General features: G+C 38.0%; 1 protein-coding gene across 2 annotated transcripts in view; it reads right to left on the bottom strand.

Moving 5' to 3' along the window:
- CNTN6 (contactin 6) overlaps positions 1-19,396 on the bottom strand; it is a 293,689-nt gene that overhangs the window by 144,322 nt on the left and 129,971 nt on the right. For both annotated transcript variants that reach the window (XM_007450034.1, XM_007450033.1), the window contains one exon: positions 5,474-5,600. Coding sequence is in view for 1 of the 2 variants with exons in the window: in XM_007450033.1 (XP_007450095.1) it covers positions 5,474-5,600 (127 nt within the window). In the remaining variant the exon portion in view is untranslated. The remainder of the gene's footprint in view (positions 1-5,473; positions 5,601-19,396) is intronic.

Below are 19,396 nucleotides of genomic sequence, written 5' to 3'. Positions count from 1 at the left end.
GTTGAGAGTCTGCCTGCCGACACAGGGGACGCGGGTTCATGCCCCGGTCCGGGGGGATCCCACATGCTGCGGAGCGGCTGGGGCCGTGAGCCATGGCCACTGAGCCTGCGCGTCCGGAGCCTGTGCTCTGCAATGGGAGAGGCCACAACAGTGAGAGGCCCGCGTACCGCAAAAAAAAAAAAAAAAAAAAAAAAAAAATGATTTAGACATAGAAATCCAAGAAAAATATATTAGAAATGGCACAAAGAAAGCCAGCAAAGATTTTACAATGCCAATTTGAGGCTGATAACAAAACAAAAATAACCAGACTACTTTAAAACATGATTGTCTCTGTTAGTTTCTTACGAGGAAAATTAATTTCAACAGTATTTAGAAATGCTGAATATTTTTCAGTATTTCTACAGTATTTAGAAATATTTCAACAGGATTTAGAAATGCCAAACTAAAATTATACCTTAACAAAAACAAATGCAGTTTGAGAAGTTTTTATTTTAGGCTGCAGAAAGTTTCTTGGCTTACCTATTAGTCAACAATCTTTTTGTACATGAATTAAGTATCAGAAAGGCCTAACAGTTATATTTATTTTCAAAGAAACATAAGATGTTTTAGAAATTGCATTTGGTCATTTTAAGATGAATGAATAGCCAGTAATTATCTTTAATTGGACTCACTTTCCCCACCTTGCAACCCCTAACTTCCATCAAAATATTCAGACATTTTGAAATAAGAACATGACATACTTAAACAGATACATTTCTAGGGCACAAGCTGTGTGTAGCCATATAAAGCATTTAAGAAAAGAGATATTTAAAATTGTGTGTGTGTGTGTGTGTGTGTGTGTGTGTGGTACACGGGCCTCTCACTGTTGTGGCCTCTCCCATTGCGGAGCGCAGGCTCTGGACACGCAGGCTCAGCGGCCATGGCTCACAGGCCCAGCCGCTCCGTGGCATGTGGGATCCTCCCGGACCGGGGCACGAACCCGTGTCCCCTGCATCGGCAGGTGGACCCTCAACCACTGCGCCACCAGGGAAGCCCATTTTAAACTATTGAAATAAGATAATCAGTCAGAAAAACAAGTGAGTGGCCTCTTCCTATGTAATATAACCAATTTCCAAATCATATTTTTGTAGGGTCTATGCCAGCTTTGCAGTTTCTTCCCTTATTTTGGTAGAGGTAGCTAACTGTAAGAAAGGAATGACATTTTATAGCATTATTCCAAATGTCATTGACTTTTTTAGGAGTATTCTGAAACATCCCGTGGAAAAAGTCTGGCAAATATCTACAACAGTAGAAAAGAAATACGAACTTAGGTAATCTTCTACCCTATTAAAGATGAGAAGTGATTGACCAGATATCAAATCATCCAGAGGTTTTGAACAAAGTCTGTCACTTTTAAATTATTTAGCCAATTCTTGTGCACATCAACTTCATTTTAATAAAGGAAGTTGAAAGGCAACAGTCAAAAATAGTATATTTCATTTGTCTGAGCTATCTGCCAAATTTTTTTCTAGAGAAATTTGTTCGGCCTCTCGTTCTCTATTTCAGAAGAAGAAAATGGAGAAAACTGTTATTTTTTAGGCCTATCTGAAGCCTCGATTATTCTCCTTGCCAGCACTGTAATACTGTCATACATGGTCTTTTAACCTTTGTGTTCCCTTTCGTTTTCAATGCAAAGGCTATACAGCAGTTAGTTTGCCAGCTCTCTTTAATTTTGGAATCAATCACTGAAATAACTGCTGTCATCATTATATGCTCCTAATTAAGCTCAGTAATTGTTTTTCAACACAAATTCAAAGTTGTTGGCTTAGCTGCAGCAAATGAATTTTTCACAGTATCCCCATAATCATTCTAATCACTATGGTACAATGATTATTAAAGTGTGCATATAGATCAAGGGTTCAAGTCGTGGTGTGGGCTTTGTCCTAATATGTTTAAATCAATGGAGAAATAGTATTAATGAATTCAAGTGATTGTCATACAAACGTTATGGATAGAATTGCATGCCCAGGAGAATTATCCCATGATGCAAACTAGGAAATATGCTATAGATGATTATTTTAAGCATCTGCCTTAATATCATATTAATTCCATGAAACATATGGATTTGAACTAAAATCTTGAACTTTTTCTGGTGAACATCCTTCCCTATTGAGTAGTTAAGAATATAATGGCTGGGGGCTATATTTGTTTGCTGGCCTGTGATAATGCATGAGTGTGTGTGTGTGTGTGCGTGTGTGTGTGTGTGCGCTCGCACGTGAGTGTTTTTCACAACTGAGCCTTGCTTTAGAATTACATGGAGCACTATTTCTGGGCCCATCCCTAGACCTTTGAAGAACTTCAAAATGTAAATTTTTTAGTAGTCTCTCTGGATGATTGTAATGTGCACTAAATTTGGCTCCATTGATCCTGTGGAAAGAGTCCTAGGCCTAGCTTTGACCTTCCTTTGCTGTGTATGCTTGTGCAAGTAATGACTTCTCCAAAAATCATATCCATCAATTATAAAATTTGCACAATAAAAATATCCTGCTTTATCACATGAGGTTGTTAAGAAGATCAAGTGAGGAAATGAATGAAAAGAAAGGCAGAGTAACTACTTTTATGATTTTTACTCAGAGACCTAGAGCTTCTCCAGACTTAAGAATGTCTTTATGACTGGAGTAGATTAAATTACAGAAAGAACCTCCTCTTGTGACCAGGTCCAGAGAACATGTGTTAGAAATCCTCTATGACATTCAAAGACAGTGTATCTGATAGAGAGTGTATCCAATGTAAAAATGATTTATGTGTGTGTTGCTTCATTTTCCCAAATAAAAGATATATTCTGAGCTGAAACTAAGCTCATTACTATCTGATTTTACTAAACTTTTTAAAGTATAAGCAATCCTACCCAAGTACATTTTTGCATAACCCATTTTCCTTCCCTTAAGAAACCTTCCTGGTTAGATGTTAATTGCCACATGTTGCCTGGTCTTTTAAAGAATAAAGAGTGATCCTTTCCATGGGAAAACTTCTGTGCCAACTTGCCTGACATCTGTATCTTCTTGTTTTCTACTGAAATCCTGTCTGTGAAGATATTGACTCCAACTGTAAGTGACTTTAGGCAAGTTACTTTTAAACTGTTTCCAAAGTTCTGCTTTAAATATTGCTTATTTTCTCCTATGAGATTTCATTTGCTAAAGGAGTTTACTAAAAGGAATAAAACACACCGTAAAGTCAACCACACCCTCACTTTGTGGATAAGGAATCCAATGAAGGAAATGATTATTCCAAGGTCACATATGGAATGGATCTAAGTCAAAGGCTCTTTAATACGGCTTCACACTATATCCAAATAACCTCAAATAATGTTAGACTCTGAATCATAAAGATTGTCCCTCTATTTCATACACACACACACAATCTAAGATGAATAGTTACGATGTTTTTTAAAAATAAATTTTAAGTTAGAAAGGATCATATTAAAACTAAATTTTGTATTTTGTTGCTAATGAGCATTGTCTGAAATACCTCTGCCCTTTGCTTTATTATCAAGAAAATGTGGTCTTAGTCTGACATTTAAGCATTAAAAACTTGGTTTTGTTCTCACTCTTTTTTCAAAGCCTCTTGCCTATGAGTATTTTATACCATGATATTAGAGCCGAGCTAAACCTGGTTATGGGGTTTGCAAGTAAGAAGCTATATTACCTGTCTTTAGCCTCCTAATTTTTAAGTATGTTAGAAACAGAAGCCATTTCACAACACTGGAATTTGCAATCTCTTCATTCAGTGTATTTCTTCATAGATAATATTAACAAATTGTTGTGAGAACCACTGTTTTATATCTTTCAGCCTGTTATAAGCCAATAGACATTTTTATATAAGTACATGATTGACTGATGATTTACCTTACTTATACTTAGCAAATGTTTCTTATTTTATAGGGATTCATACTTTTTTTTCCTTTCTCTAACAAATTCTGTCAATCTTTAGGATCAATCAAATTGGCTTTCAAAAATAAAATTCCAACTTAAACTGTAAGGTGATCCTGAAAAATGTGTTAATCACATTTTTATATATGTAACCAAATTTTAAGTTAAGTAAGATAACTCTTTATTTAAGGAAAACAAACCACCAACCATGAACTGGGTGAACCAATTTATAAACTAAGTAATCTCCATCAACCAGATGGACTTTATTGGTTTGGGTGTCCTAAAGATAGGAAAGCTTTAATAAAGTATAGTAAGACACAGTTTTTCAACTCTTGTTGTAAAAAACAAATTCTGAAGTTCTTTTGACAAAATACAGTGTAAAGGAGAGTTGTCTTTAACTTTGTGCATTTAAGTCATTTAGCTAGTTAATCTAGACAATCTTAAGATCAAAGTAATTATACATAGAAATTTGGTATTTTTAATGGAACATAAAAATCATGCCAAGCCAGCTTATTTTGCGTAAATGGACTGAAATTGTTGCTTTTTGTGTGTGATCGTTTAACTTAACTACTAAAAATTAAGACTTTAAAAAAATGCTTTTAAAATCCCAAAGCCACAATAGTGATTTTAATATTTATTCTACTTTTCCTATATTCACACTGCATATGCAGTTTGTACCAACAAAATATCTTTATGATTTATATAAGCATAATATATACATGCATATATTTTTAAATTTGTGAAGTCCACCCACAAGGTGGATCAGATTCTGCCTTTACTGCAATATTCTAAGAACTGAAACACTACAGAACTTTCTGCCTTATTATTTCAGAGGTAATATGTGAGGAGCAAATATATATTTTTCTACTTGCTCAGAATGAAAATTCCTTTTCTGCGTTAGATGGTACATGGCTGTTTTTCTAAAAACCAGTGCTTTCTGGGTGATGGGACATGTCAGTGGAGCCACAGAAATTAGTCTGATAAAATAAAGTTTCCATCTGGATTAATTCCTTTTAGGGGAACATTTTCACAGTTGTTGTATATGGGGCAACTGAGGCAGTGGCTCCAAATTGTGGGGAAGGGAGTACAAAATTAACTTGTGCTTTATAGTATTTCAAATTGGGGAAACAAATCTTTTCCTGTCCTTTCCCTTTATTTTTTCTTCTTTTTTCCTGTATTCCTTCCCTCCTCCCTTCCTTCCTTCCTTTCTTCTTTCCTTCCGTTTTCTTTCTTTCTTTTCCTCTGTCAGTTCTCTCCATAACGTGGCACTGCATGGCACCAATCTCAAGAATAACTGTTCTAAGCAGACCTAATCAATAAGTCATAATAGTGGTTGCTGCGGGTGGGGGTGGAGTAGTCATCACTTGGCAAGTGGCATGAGGGAATAGTTTGCCGTACCAGAAATGTCCATATCTTCATTTGAGTGGTGGGAACGCAGCTGTATACCTATGTAAAAATTCTTTGAGCTGTACACTTCAAATTAAGTCACTTTATTGTGTGTATATTTTACCTCGAAGACAAAGAAAAAAAAACAAGCAGTGTGGTACTCAGAAGTAGAACTTTACCTATAATGGGGTGAAGGGTAACCATTAGCAGCACAATTCAGGATGATTTCAGATTTTGACAAATCCAAAGGAAAAATAACATCTTGTGGTTCCTGGGTAAAAATAGGACGGCTCAAACGACCATCACCTGGAAAAAGAAAAGAATTACACCACATGAAAAAACCTGACCCTGTTTTGAATGCAAGTCTGAATTAGACATCAAGTCAATACATAGTTTTAAAAACATTTTATCTTGAAACAATCGCAAACATACGGAAAATGTTTCAGAAATGGTACAAAAATTTTCTTTCCATGCCATTTAGAGTAATTTTGCAAATTTATGCCACATCATCCCAAATAAATTAGTTTATATTTCCTACAAAGGATACAATAAAATGATCAAAATCAAGGAATTAACATTGATTCAATACTAGCATCTAATCTTCAGATCCCATTTCTCCATTTTCCTTAATAAAATCCTTTATAGCAAAAAGATCCAGTAGAGAATCACAGATTTCATTTAGTTGTTTTCTCTTCTTAGTCTCCTTCAATGCAGAACAATTTCCCAGTCTTTCCTTGGTTTTCCTCACCTTGGTACCTTCGAAAATTACAAGGCACTGATCTGGTAAAGTTTCACTCAATTTGGGCTTATCTGAGTGATGACAGGGTAGGGGTCCTGATAGGAGCTGTGTGCTGAGGGTATGGGTAATAAAAAGGGTCTATAAAGATTTTAAAAAACAGTGATAAAACCAACAAGAAAACTGGCTCTTATTTTTAAAAATTATCACCATGAAAAAGACTGGTCCCCACCAGCCAGAGTATATTGATCACATTGTCTTGCCATCTTGTCCCTCCATTCCCCTCACCCACTGGGTGCACCACTTTGTCTGCTGTTTCATTACAGTTAGATTCAGGAATGCTGTGTGCTTCAGATTGTATCCTACCAGATAGTGCAGGACTTCTATTTGTCCCATTTCTGCTGAAGTTAACTTTGATCACTTGGTTAACGTGTTGCTGCCTGCCAGACTTCTCCACTATAAAATTGCTTTTTTTCCCCCCTTTATAATTGGTAAACATTTTGTGGTTAGGGACTTTGAGACAATGTAAATATACTGTTCCTTACTGAACATTTAAATTTTTTATTTATATATTTCTATCAGTATGATCTACTCTATCACTGTGAATCCATCGTTTCTTATTTTATTAAAGTTATAATCCATTACTATTTATTTTCTTGCCCAAATCGTCACTGATTTGGCCAGCAGGAGCCATTCAAGCTGGTTTCTTCATCTTTTTGACATGTGCCTATCATTCTTTATACTATTCTTTACTTTCTGGTACAAGAAAATGTTCCAGAATCACCTTGCATTTCTCCTGTTCCAGCCATGGAAGTAGTCTTTTTCTTCCCTAAGAAAACTTTGTTCCTTTTATTAGAGAATGGTATGTAGAAACCATGATCTGGAACTAAGTGTACTTATTGTTATTGAGGTGTTCTTGCTCTGAGGATTTTCAGTGTGTGCATGTGTGTGTGTGTGTGTGTGTGTGTGTGTGTGTGTGTGTGTGTAGGTTTAATAGATTATATGTATGAACACATACATATAGATACTTATATGAATTCATAAACACATATGAATACATATAAGTATGCATATGTATAATTTTATATACAGACATATATTTCTGTAAATATGTGTATATGTGTGTGTGTGTGTATATTCTTATTCCATACTTCTATCTATCTATGGTGATTTATAATGGGTTTATTATAGGTTTTTTCTGTCTGTATATATATTTTTAATTTTATTTATTTTTGGCTGTGTTGGGTCTTCATTGCTGCATTCTGGCTTTCTCTAGTTGTGGCGAGTGGGGGCTACTCTTCGTTGCAGTGCGCGGGCTTCTCCTTGTGGTGGCTTCCCTTGTTGCAGAGCACAGGCTGTAGGCATGCTGGCTTCAGTAGTTGCAGCATGCAGGCTCAGTAGGTGTGGCTTGTGGACTGTAGAGCATAGGCTCAGTAGTTGTGGCTCACGGACTTAGTTGCTCCACGACATGTGGGATCTTCCCAGACCAGGGATCGAACCCATGTCCCCTGCATTGACAGACAGATTCTTATGCACTGGGGAAGTCCTCTGTCTATATTTTTAACTCCCTATTCCAGCTGTGAGAGCCCTGGTTTCCACTATTCTCAGTGTATTTATGAATTTCTTCAATCTCCTTGTATGTAACTAACCTCCAGTTACTGTCATCACCTTCTCCCCTTTGTGAAGCTCCTCTTCACCCTGTACAGATTCTGATACCTGCTGCAAGTTTTACTCCCATACCTTCTTTGACACCACTTGTAAGCTGTCTCCTACCTCCTCACCTCACTCATGTTCTGACCCTGTGCAGGGTCTCCCTCCTGTGTGGATGCTGTCTTTCCTCTTGACCTCTGAGAATCTGTGCATGGTTATATTCCAAAGTGGATAACTTTGTCACATCCTTGAGGATCTAACACCTCACCCTGGAATGCCCTTTCCCTGTGGAGACTCTGTCCTCACTCACTTAGCTTCCAGGTTTCTACCTTCACCACCCTCTCCTGGCAATGGAACCCTCCTCAGGCTTCTCAGACTCTGATAGCCTGTGCCAGGCCACCTCAGTAAGGGCATGCCCTTCCTACCTTCCTCAGGCTCTGCCACTCCACTGGCCCACCACTGCCTTACCCCTTGTCCTGCATGCCTGACCTTCTCACCACTCTTAGGCTCCAACGACTCATGCTGGGCTACTGTGGTGTTCACCTTCCACATTCATGTCGATGCCTACCTTACAGAGCCCCACTTTATGGCATTTGGACTGAATTGTTAAGAAAGAAAGATTTGGAGGAAAGGAGGAGGAAGAGTTTAGTACTTATATTTTAGGTTAAATTCTGTGTTTTTTAAATGTGCAAATGAATACATAAAGCAAAAACCTCGTCATGTTAGGATTTAATTTTAGGACACCCAGTCCAGAACTCTAGTAGTTGTACCTGAGGGTCACGTATGAGCATGGTCATTTCCTCTGATACCAACCACAGCTCTAGAGAATCTCAAAGTTGGTAGGTCTTTTGTAGACCATTCAGGCCAGACTTCTTGGTTTGGAAAGACAATAGAGCTAGTGGTCAATAGCATGTGCCCTTGAATCAAATGGGCTTCAGTGGATTTGTGAAATTTGCAGTATCTTCGTTGACAGAATAGATAGACTTTGTATATCAGATGGTTATTTTGAGATTTAATGACATATTACTTATAAAGTATATCACATTGTACCTGGTACATGTAAATGTATAATCATCAAATTGTGAAAATTACCATCATTATTATCATCATCATCATCATCCTTATTATTATTACACACAGGGAAACTAAAACCCAGGAAGTTGAATCATCTTTTCCAAATTCACCATCTGTGTTGAGAGATAGGAGGAAGTTAAACTTAGGCATCTTGATTCTCTCACTGTTTTCACCATCCACTCAGATCTCTTTCTTTCTTCCAGAATATTTGCATCCAGGTAAAATATTAATTTAGTAACTTTATCTTAAATTGTAATTTTAGTATACTCCATTATTTACCTAGAAGTGCAGACAGTTATAAGCTGTATAATGCTGGACAAGTTATAACTCTTAACTATAAAGTAGCAATACATCTTACATCTTTGTTTTTATGTAAAGGCTGATTGAGAAAGAGTGAGTTAAACATGTAATACAGACTTTCCTTACTCTAGTACCTAATGAAATGCACAAGGAATTATAAATATAAATAAACAACAAACAAATTAACAGTGTCTGAATAAGAAAAGGGACAAATTCCAATGCCATTGGCTTAAAAATAATCAAAATAAACAAAGAAACAACAGAAAAAAACATTTGTGCATAAGAAGAGTTTGTCCAGGCTCAGAGGGTCGAAAGAGCTCTTGACGTCTTAATCTCATCCCTAACCGCTGTGAGATTTACTGCTGAAATGACAAAATTCTGAGAATTCTCATAACAACCTCCAACCTCTGGAGTTAAGCAGATTTGTATATACATGCATAGTGTGTTTTAATCTGTTTTCTCTTCTGGCTGAAAAGAGGAGTAGACAGGGCTCCTGGAGAAAAAAGAGTGAAGCAGAGAAGCATGAATAGTAAAGCTGACTCTGTTTCACAAACTAATAGTTTCACACCTATATATTCACTTGGTAAAATCTCTAAAGCCCAACCAAAAAATGATGCATTTCCCCAATAAAGTATACCTATGACTCTTCCACCAATAATCTTGCTACAAACCACTAAAAAAAAAAAAACAAAAAAAACACCTTAAAATAGAAGCACCCAGATATTCTGCTAAAGGCTGAACTTCCCACAATCCCAGTATTCCCTCAGGCTACAAAATGGGGGTACTCATGATATGTGGGTATTCCGTCTCCAGAATGGAGCTAAAAGGAAGAAAACAAACAGTTCCTTGATATGATGAGAAGAACGTTTAAAAATATCCCTTTCTATAAAGGAATGACTGAGTTGTCTGCACACAGTTCCTCAAGTATGAGCAAATGAAAAGAAGTGGAATAGTAAGTATGGAAATGTATTGCAACAATAAAAGTGAAAAATATAGCATGCCAAAGATAGACAAAATATCCAATCTAGAAGAAAATATAACTCAAGGAATCCTAGGAAATTTCTCAAAATTTTTCACACAGTAGAGTAAGAACCTGAATTCAAAAAATGTAACTCAATGGCAAGATGAAAAAGACAAACTGTAGAATCAGATAAATTAGGATGTAACTTAAACATAAAAATTGCAACCAAAAGAGCATCATTAAAGAATTAATAAATCAACTAAAATAGGCAAGAAACAAAACAGATACCTACTAAAAGTCAAATTGCTGACATAAAGAGAAGATTAGAGATAATTGTGATGAATACAATTTAAAAAACACAGATAAGAGGGAAGAGAAGGTAATGGGTAAGAAAGATAGATAAAAGATGATCCAACATAAAGATCCTTGATGTCACTGAGATAGACAAACAAATGTATTGAAAAATACCAGCAAGAAAACTTCCTGTGAATTGAAAGAATACACCACATTCCAGAGACATTTTAGAGAGAGGACTTAACACCAAATCACGTATTAGTTAAGTGACTGATGTTCAAACTTGAAAGACTTTGCAAGAAGACCAGGTTGAAACAGAAAATTACTTAAAAGAGTGAAAGATAAAATCAGATTAATATCAGATTTTATAATAGTAGCATTAACATTCTATACCAGAAGACAGTGAGAGAAAGTCTACAGTATTCTGAATAAAAAGGGTGACATGACTGATAGTACCCACTGATATAGCTTTCGAATCTAATGACATTAAACATTCTTTAACATCAAAAAACAAACAAAAAACCCTCAGGGAATATAACATAAATGACCACTCTTAAAGAAATGACTTAACAATGAAGTCTATCCAGGTAAAAATGAACCAATATACAGATCTCAAGATTGAAGGAGGGGGCTTCCCTGGTGGTGCAGTGGTTGAGAGTCCGCCTGCCGATGCAGGGGACATGGGTTCGTGCCCCAGTCCGGGAAGATCCCACATGCCGCAGAGCGGCTGTGCCCGTGAGCCACGGCCACTGAGCCTGCGTGTCGGGAGCCTGTGCTCCGCAACGGGAGACGCCACAACAGTGAGAGGCCCACGTACCGCAAAAAAAAAAAAGAAAAGAAAAAGAATGATGGAGGAATAGGATGCACAATGAATACATTTAAATATAAAACTACCACTTAAGAACCATGTTGGTTTTAGTTATAGAACAGAATTTGAATGCCATAAACTTGGATAATATAAAAATAACAGTATAAACAGAAAAATGAGGGATGGGTAAAAGAATATAGTTTGAAATGTGTGAGTGCTAATATCTTTCATAGCAAAAATTCAAGTGGAATATGAGGGGGGTTTTTTTGTTTGTTTTTCATAGATCTTTATAATTTAAACATTTTTAACCACCTTCCTCTCCCCCTAAAAAGAAAACCTGGCTGAAATATTAAGAACCGTGCTATGCACAAAATAGGCAGACAACAAATGTTAATTTATCTTCCTTTACCTTTACTCAGAGAAAAGCTCTGTTCAATCTTCATATAGTCTAAATTAAGGGTATAACTTGACTTAATAATATTTTATATTTGGGAGAGTAATTTGTAGTTTTCCAAGGAGTTTTCCATGCACCAAGTAACAAATTAAATTCCTGTGACACGTTTTATGAGACATACATTTCCATTCCCATTTGATAGATGAAGAACTTGAGATGAATAGAATCAGGCATTTTCTAACAAACTTTGGTTCATTTTGAAAAACAGAAAAGCTTGGTCTTGGTGAATTATCATCAGTCCATATCTTATTTAGTCATTTATATTTGTTGTTATCAAATTTTTAAGAGCTTGAATTCATACCAGTAAAATGTCTAGCTTTTGTCAACTAATTGTTTAGTCTCTGTGGTAAACCCTTAGATTTTTTTCATATTGCAATGAAATGATTAAATAATAGCAGACTTTTGTTGCTTTGCCTACAGTGTCAGAAAGCAAGGACAACACGAGCTTTCTGTACAAGAAGAGCTGAAACCATGTGACAATATAATATCAAAAGCAAGAAATCAAAAATGCTTTTTAAGTACCTTTTCTTTAAAAATGCACTAGACCTTAGGAAAAGTGTCGGTATTTTGAGCAATAGTGATTAAATAATTGTATTGACAGCACCTACTGCTATAAAATCACCTACAATATAATGCTACACAATAAGAAATGTTTTACTTGGCAATAAAGGAAGAACTTTGCAACAGAGGAACATTGAAGAGTAAATAATTTTAAATGACAATTAAAAGCAAATTATACAATGTTATTGAAAATTCATGTAAGGTTCTGCCCCATTTTTCTTCCTCTTTATCTTCCATGGAGTTAAAAAAAAATTAGTCCTGTGATCTGACTCCAATACTGGATCAAACTACCAGAATCTAAAGTTCATTGTCATCCCCCGAATGCCAAAACCTTTGGATTATATCGACGGCAGTCACATTTTGTCATTTCTGAACAGCTCATGAACATCTTTATGGAGAATCATCTCTTAACTGATAGGAATAGGCCCTTAAATTCGTATTTTTTTAATTCACCCCATTCTTATGGCCATGAATGACTGGACAAAAGGTGAATATGTCCTGCTCGGCTGCTGTACGTCTCTCTCCTGGGAATTAGGGGAAAAAATGAAGAGGTTCTTAGTTTCTGATTGTTTCTTGAATAGAGACGAGGTTCTTCAGTATTATTAGAGCCTCTGTCTTCCATAAAACTTGTTAAGAGTTAAGAGAATGCTAGTCTAGATGGACCCTCAAGATGCCAGAGGAGTAAGACGTGGAGATCACTTTCCTCCCCACAGCTACTTAAAAAATACATCTACATGTGGAACAACTCCTACAGAACACCTATTGAATGCTGGCAGAAGACCTCAGACTTCCCAAAAGGCAAGAAACTCTCTGCGTACCTGGGTAAGGCAAAAGAAAAAAGAGAGACAAAAGAATAGGGACGGGACCTGCACCTAGGGGAGGGAGCCGTGAAGGAGGAAAAGTTTCCACACACTAGGGAGCCCCTTCGCTTGCAGAGAAGGGGGGTGGGTGGTGGGGGGATGCCAAGGAGGAGAGTGCAGCAACAGGGGTGCAGAAAGCAAAGCAGATTCCCAGACAGAGGGTCGGTGCCGACCAGCACTCACCAGCCTGAGAGGCTTGTCTGCTCACCCGCCAGTGTGGGTGGGCGCTAGGAGCTGAGGCTCCATCTTCGGAGGTCAGATCCCAGGAAGAGGACTGGGGTTGGCTGCGTGAACACAGACTGAAGGGGGCTAGTGCACCATAGCTAGCTGGGAGGGAGTCCGGGAAAAAGTCTGGAGCTGCCTAAGAGGCAAGAGAAGATTGTTTCAGAGTGCGCGAGGAGAGGGGATTCAGAGCACCGCCTAAATGAGCTTCAGAGACGGGCTCGAGCCACGGCATTCAGCACAGACACAAGAGACAGGCATGAGATGCTAAGGGTGCTGCTGCAGCCACCAAGAAGCTTGAGCGCAAGCACAGGTCATTATCCACACCCCCCTTCTGGGAGCCTGTGCAGCCCACCACTGCCAGGGTCCCATGATCCAGGGACAACTTCCCTGGGAGGACACAGGGCACAACTCAGGCTGTTGCAACGTCATGCCGGCCTCTGCCGCTGCAGGCTCGTCCCGCATTCCGTACCCCTCCCTCTCCCCTGGCCTGAGTGAGCCAGAGCCCCCTAATCAGCAGCTCCTTTAACCCACTCCTGTCTGGGTGAAGATCAGATGCCAGAGAGCGACCTACCTGCAGAGGCGGGGCCAAATCCAAAGCTGAACCCCAGGAGCAGTGCGAACAAAGAAGAAAAAGGGAAGTTGCTCCATGCAGCCTCAGAAGCAGCAGATTAAATTTCCACAAACTTGATGTACCCTGCATCTGTGGAATACCTGAATAGACAACAAATCATCCCAAAATTGAGGTGGTGGACTTTGGGAGAAACTGTACACTTGGAGTTTCCTGTACGCGACTGACGAGTTTCTGATTTATATGGTTATCTTAGCTTAATTTTTAGTGCTTGTTATCATTGGTGGATTTCTTTATTGGTTTGGTTGCTCTCTTCTTTTTTTTATTATTTATTCTTTTTGTTTATTTTTTTACTTTAATGATATTTATATTTTTAAAATTTTAATAACTTTTACTTATTTATTTATTTATTTTTCTTTTTTTTTTTTCTCCCTTTTCTTCTGAGCTGTATGGCTGACACAGCCTTGGTGCTCTGGCCTGGTGTCAGGCCTGAGCCTCTTAGGAGGGACAGCGAAGTTCAGGACATTGGACTACCAGAGAACTCCTGGCTCCACTTAATATCAATTGGCAAGAGCTCTCCCAGAGATCTCCATCTCAATGCTATGACCCAGCTCCACTCAACAACCCAACAAGCTCCACTGCAGGGCACCCCACACCAAACAACTAGCAAGAAAGGAACAGAACCCCACCCATCAGCAGAGAAGCTGCCTAAAGTCACACTACGTTCACAAGCACCCCAAAACACCACTGGACGCGGTCTTGCCCACCAGAAAACCAAGATCCAGCCTCATCCACCAGAACACAGGCACCAGTCCCCTCCACCAGGAAGCCTACACAGCCCACTGAACCAATCTTAGCCACTGGGGGCAGACATCAAAAACAATGGGAACTACGAACCTGCAGCATGTGAAAAGGAGACACCCCCAAACACAGTAGTTAAGCAAAATGAGAAGATAAAGTAATATGCAGCAGATGAAGGAGCAAGGTAAAAGCCCACCAGACCAAACAAATGAAGAGGAAATAGGCAGTCTATCTGAAGAGAATTCAGAGTAATGATAGTAAAGATGATCCAAAATCTTGGAAATAGAACAGAGAAAATACAAGAAACGTTTAAGAAGGACCGAGAACAACTAAAGAGCAAATAACAATGATGAACAACAAAATAAATGAAATGAAAATTTTTCTAGAAGGAATCAATAGCAGAATAACTGAGGCAGAAGAATGGATAAGTGACCTGGAAGATAAAATAGTGGAAAAAACTACTGCAGAGCAGAATAAAGAAAAAAATGAATGAAAAGAACTGAGGACTGTCTCAGAGATCTCTGTGACAATGTTAAATGCACCAACATTTGAATTATAGGGGTCCCAGAAGAAGAACAGGAAAAGAAAGGGACTGAGAAAATATTTGAAGAGATTATAGCTGAAAACTTCCCTAATATGGGAAAGGAAATAGTCATTAAAGTCCAAGAAGTGCAGAGAGTCCCATACAGGATAAATTCAAGGATAAACACACCAAGACACATATTAATCAAACTATCAAAAATTACATACAAAGAAAAAATATTGAAAGCAGCAAGGGAAAAGCAACAAATAACATACTACAGACTCCCCATAAGGTTAACAGCTGATCTTTCAGCAGAAACTCTGCAAGCCAGAAGGGAGTGGCAGGACATATATAAAGTGATAAAAGGGAAAAAGCCTACGACCAAGATTACTTTACCCAGCAAGGATCTCATTCAGATTCAACGGGGAAATTAAAGCCTTTACAGTCAAGCAAAAGCTAAGAGAATTCAGCACCATGAAACCAGCTTTACAACAAATGCTAAAAGAACTTCTCTAGACAGGAAATACAAGAAAAGGAAAAGACCTACAGTAACAAACCCAAAGAATTAAGAAAATGGTAATAGGAACATACATATTGACAATTACCTTAAATTTAAATGGATTAAGTGCTCCAACCAAAAAACATACACTGGCCAAATGGATACAAAAACAAGACCTATACATATGCTGTCTACAAGAGACCCATTTCAGACCTAGGGACACATACAGACTGAAAATGAGGGGATGGAAAAAGATATTCCATGCAAATGGAAATCAGAAGAAAGCTGGAGTAGCAATGGAGAAAGATGGAGTTAATTGATATTTATAGGACATTCCATTCAAAAAAACCCAGAATACACTTTCTTCTCAAGTGCTCATGGAACATTCTCCAGGATACATCATATCTTGGGCCACAAATCAAGCCTAAGTAAATTTAAGAAAACTGAAATTGTATCAAGTATCTTTTCTGACCATAACACTATGAGACTAGAAATCAATTACAGGAAAAACACTATAAAAAATACAAACACATGGAGGCTAAACAATATGCTACTAAGTAACCAAGAGATCACTGAAGAAATCAAAGAGGAAATCAAAAAGTACCTAGAAACAAATGACAATGAAAACATGATGACCCAAAACCTATGGGATGCAGCAAAAGCAGTTCTAAGAGGAAAGTTTATAGCAATACAATCCTACCTCAAGAAACAAAAAAATCTCAAATAAACAACCTAACCTTACACCTAAAGCAAGTAGAAAAGGAACAAAAAAACCCCCAAAAGTTAGCAGAAGGAAAGAAATCATAACGATCAGATCAGAAATAAATGAAAAAGAAATGAAGGAAACAATAGCAAAGATCAATGAAAGTAAAAGCTGGTTCTTTGAGAAGATAAACAAAATTGGTAAACCATTAGCCAGACTCATCAAGAAAAAAAGGGAGAAGACTCAAATCAATAGAATTAGAAATGAAAAAGAAGTAACAACTGACACTGCAGAAGTACAAACGATCATGAGAGATTACTTCAAACAACTATATGCCAATAAAATGGACAACCTGAAAGAAATGGACAAATTCTTAGAAAAACACAACCGTCTGAGACTGAACCAGGAAGAAATAGAAAATATAATCAGACCTAATCACAAGCACTGGAATGGAAACTGTGATTAAAAATCTTCCAACAAACAAAAGAACAGGACCTGATCGCCTCACAGGCGAATTCTATCAAACATTTAGAAAAGAGCTAACACCTATCCTTCTCAGACTCTTCCAAAATATAGCAGAGGGAGGAACACTCCCAAACTCATTCTATGAGGCCACTATCACCATGATACCAAAACCAGGCAAAGATACCACAAGAAAAGAAAACTACAGGCCAATATCACTGATGAACATAGATGCAAAAATCCACAACAAAATTCTAGCAAACAAAATCTAACAGCACCTTAAAAGGATCATACACCATGATCAAGTGGGGTTTACCCCAGGAATGCAAGGATTCTTCAATATATGCAAATGAATCAATGTGATAAACCATTTTAACAGATTGAAGGAGAACTGTATGATCATTTCAATAGATATAGCAAAAGCTTTCAACAAAATTCAACACCCATTTATGATAAAAACTCTCCAGAAAGGAGGCATAGAGGGAACTTACCTCAACATAATAAAGGCCATATATGACAAACCCACAGCCAACATCGTTCTCAGTGGTGAAAAACTGAAACCATTTCCACTAAGATCTGGAAAAAGACAAGGTTGCCCACTCTCACAACTATTATTCAACATAGTTTTGGAAGTTTTAGCCATAGCAGTCAGAGAAGAATAAGAAATAAAAGGAATCCAAATCGGAAAAGAAGTAAAACTGTCACTGTTTGCAGATGACATGATACAGAGGACTTAGAGATTCCTAAAGATGCTACCAGAAAACTACTAGAGCTAATCAACGAATCTGGTAAGGTTGCAGGATACAAAATTAATGCACAGAAATCTCTTGCATTCCTATACACTAATGATAAAAAAATCTGAAAGCGAAATTAAGGAAACACTCCCATTTACCATTGCAACAAAAAGAATAAAATACCTAGGAATAAACCTACATAAGGAGACAAAAGACCTGTATGTAGAAAACTATAAGACACTGATGAAAGAAATTAAAGATGTTACAAACAGTTGGAGAGATATACCATTTTCTTGGATTGGAAGAATCAACATTGTGAAAATGACTATACTATCCAAAGCAACCTACTGAAGCAGCCACATAGCACAGGGAGATCAGCTCGGTGCTTTGTGACCACCTAGAGGGGTGGGATAGGGAGGGTGGGAGGGAGGTGCAAGAGGGAGGGGATATGGTGATATATGTATACATATAGGAGATTCACTTTGTTATACAGCAGCAACTAACACAACACTGTAAAGCAATTATACTCCAATAAAGATGTTAAAAAAAAAAGAACAGTGTTGGGTACACACAAATACAGTATATAAACCATGAAAAAAATTTCTGTACATGATGTAAATAAAATAAAATTGGGTAAATATAAAAATGAAAAAGAGAATGCTAGTCTATATAATAGAGACAAAGATTGAGACAGACAAGCAGACAGTAGAATGATGGAGAGAAAGAATAAATAGTAAAGCGGGACTTTATTCCCTAAGCTTATTAATCCTTGGTTCCAGTTTCTAGTGAGACCTGCCTCTCGGTTCCATGAGCCATTGACTATACAGTTTCTGTTTTTCGCAATGGACAGAATGTTGGGAAAAACTGATTCAAATAAACAGCATAGAATGACCAGTGTTCTGCTGCTTTTCTCCTCTCCAGAAATACCAAAGTGCAGATAACCTGGGCAGACAACAATTTGTTTTCAGGAGAAGTTATTAGGGTCAAAGTTAAGCACATGAGAAGACTGCATCTAAAAGAGGACAGAACTGAAAGGCATATTATCCATGGTTTTACTTGAATTTCATTGTTTGGGCTTAGGCAATTTCAGGTTTCACAGAGGGTTAAGACTTGAACTCTCCAAGGTCACACCCAGAGCAAAAATTGCTGGCATCTCTCTTTGTGCTACAGTCCTATCCCTCCCAATAAATTTCCCCACCCAGGCTCCTGGCCCCCCAAAAACATCTTCTGTTACAGAAGTTCAATTTTTAAATTATTTTCCAATTCATTAAAAACAGGGCAAAACAAAACAAGCAAAAAAAGTAAAAGAAAAGAAGATATCTGTGCTTGTTTTTACCAAAGAAGAAACTAAAACCAGGGTGTGTAACCAATGCGACAGCACAGGGCTAGGCGCTTAGAAGGGCCTAGCAATTCTAGTTTAATGCTCTGAAGTCACCATCTTAACATTCTTGATACTATTACCTGTAATTTTGTGCTTTGTTAAGTCAAGTCCAATGAGTCTGATAAGCCCTGAGTGCTTGGAGCCTTGGCTAGTGGGTGGTGCCTCCTCCAGCCACCTCCAGGCCTGCCCCCTTGTACAGGTTCTTCTCCTTTTGCTCCTCATCTCCTGATGCCTCAGGCCTCTCCTGCCTTCCCCTCATCCCCTCTGCCTAGCAACACCTCCAGCCCCAGCTCCAGGTTGGGGCCCAGGTAGAGCTCACACAGCGTCAGGGTCTGCTGTGAGTGTGCCGTTGTGTCTCAGAATAAGGCACGGAGGTGGTCATTCCTGCCCCCACCTGGCAGCACCATAGTACATTAGTACATAGTACATAGTGTTGGGCTGCTTGTTAAGGGTGAGGCTCTTGTCCATTCCTGCCCCAGGGACCTGGGGGAACCTGGCACAGACACTT

Source organism: Lipotes vexillifer, unplaced genomic scaffold (genome assembly GCF_000442215.2).
Source record: "Lipotes vexillifer unplaced genomic scaffold, Lipotes_vexillifer_v1.1 scaffold1041, whole genome shotgun sequence".
NCBI lineage: Eukaryota > Metazoa > Chordata > Mammalia > Artiodactyla > Lipotidae > Lipotes > Lipotes vexillifer.
Note: the sequence above shows the minus strand (reverse complement) of the source record. Positions and strands in the feature narration are given on the sequence as shown.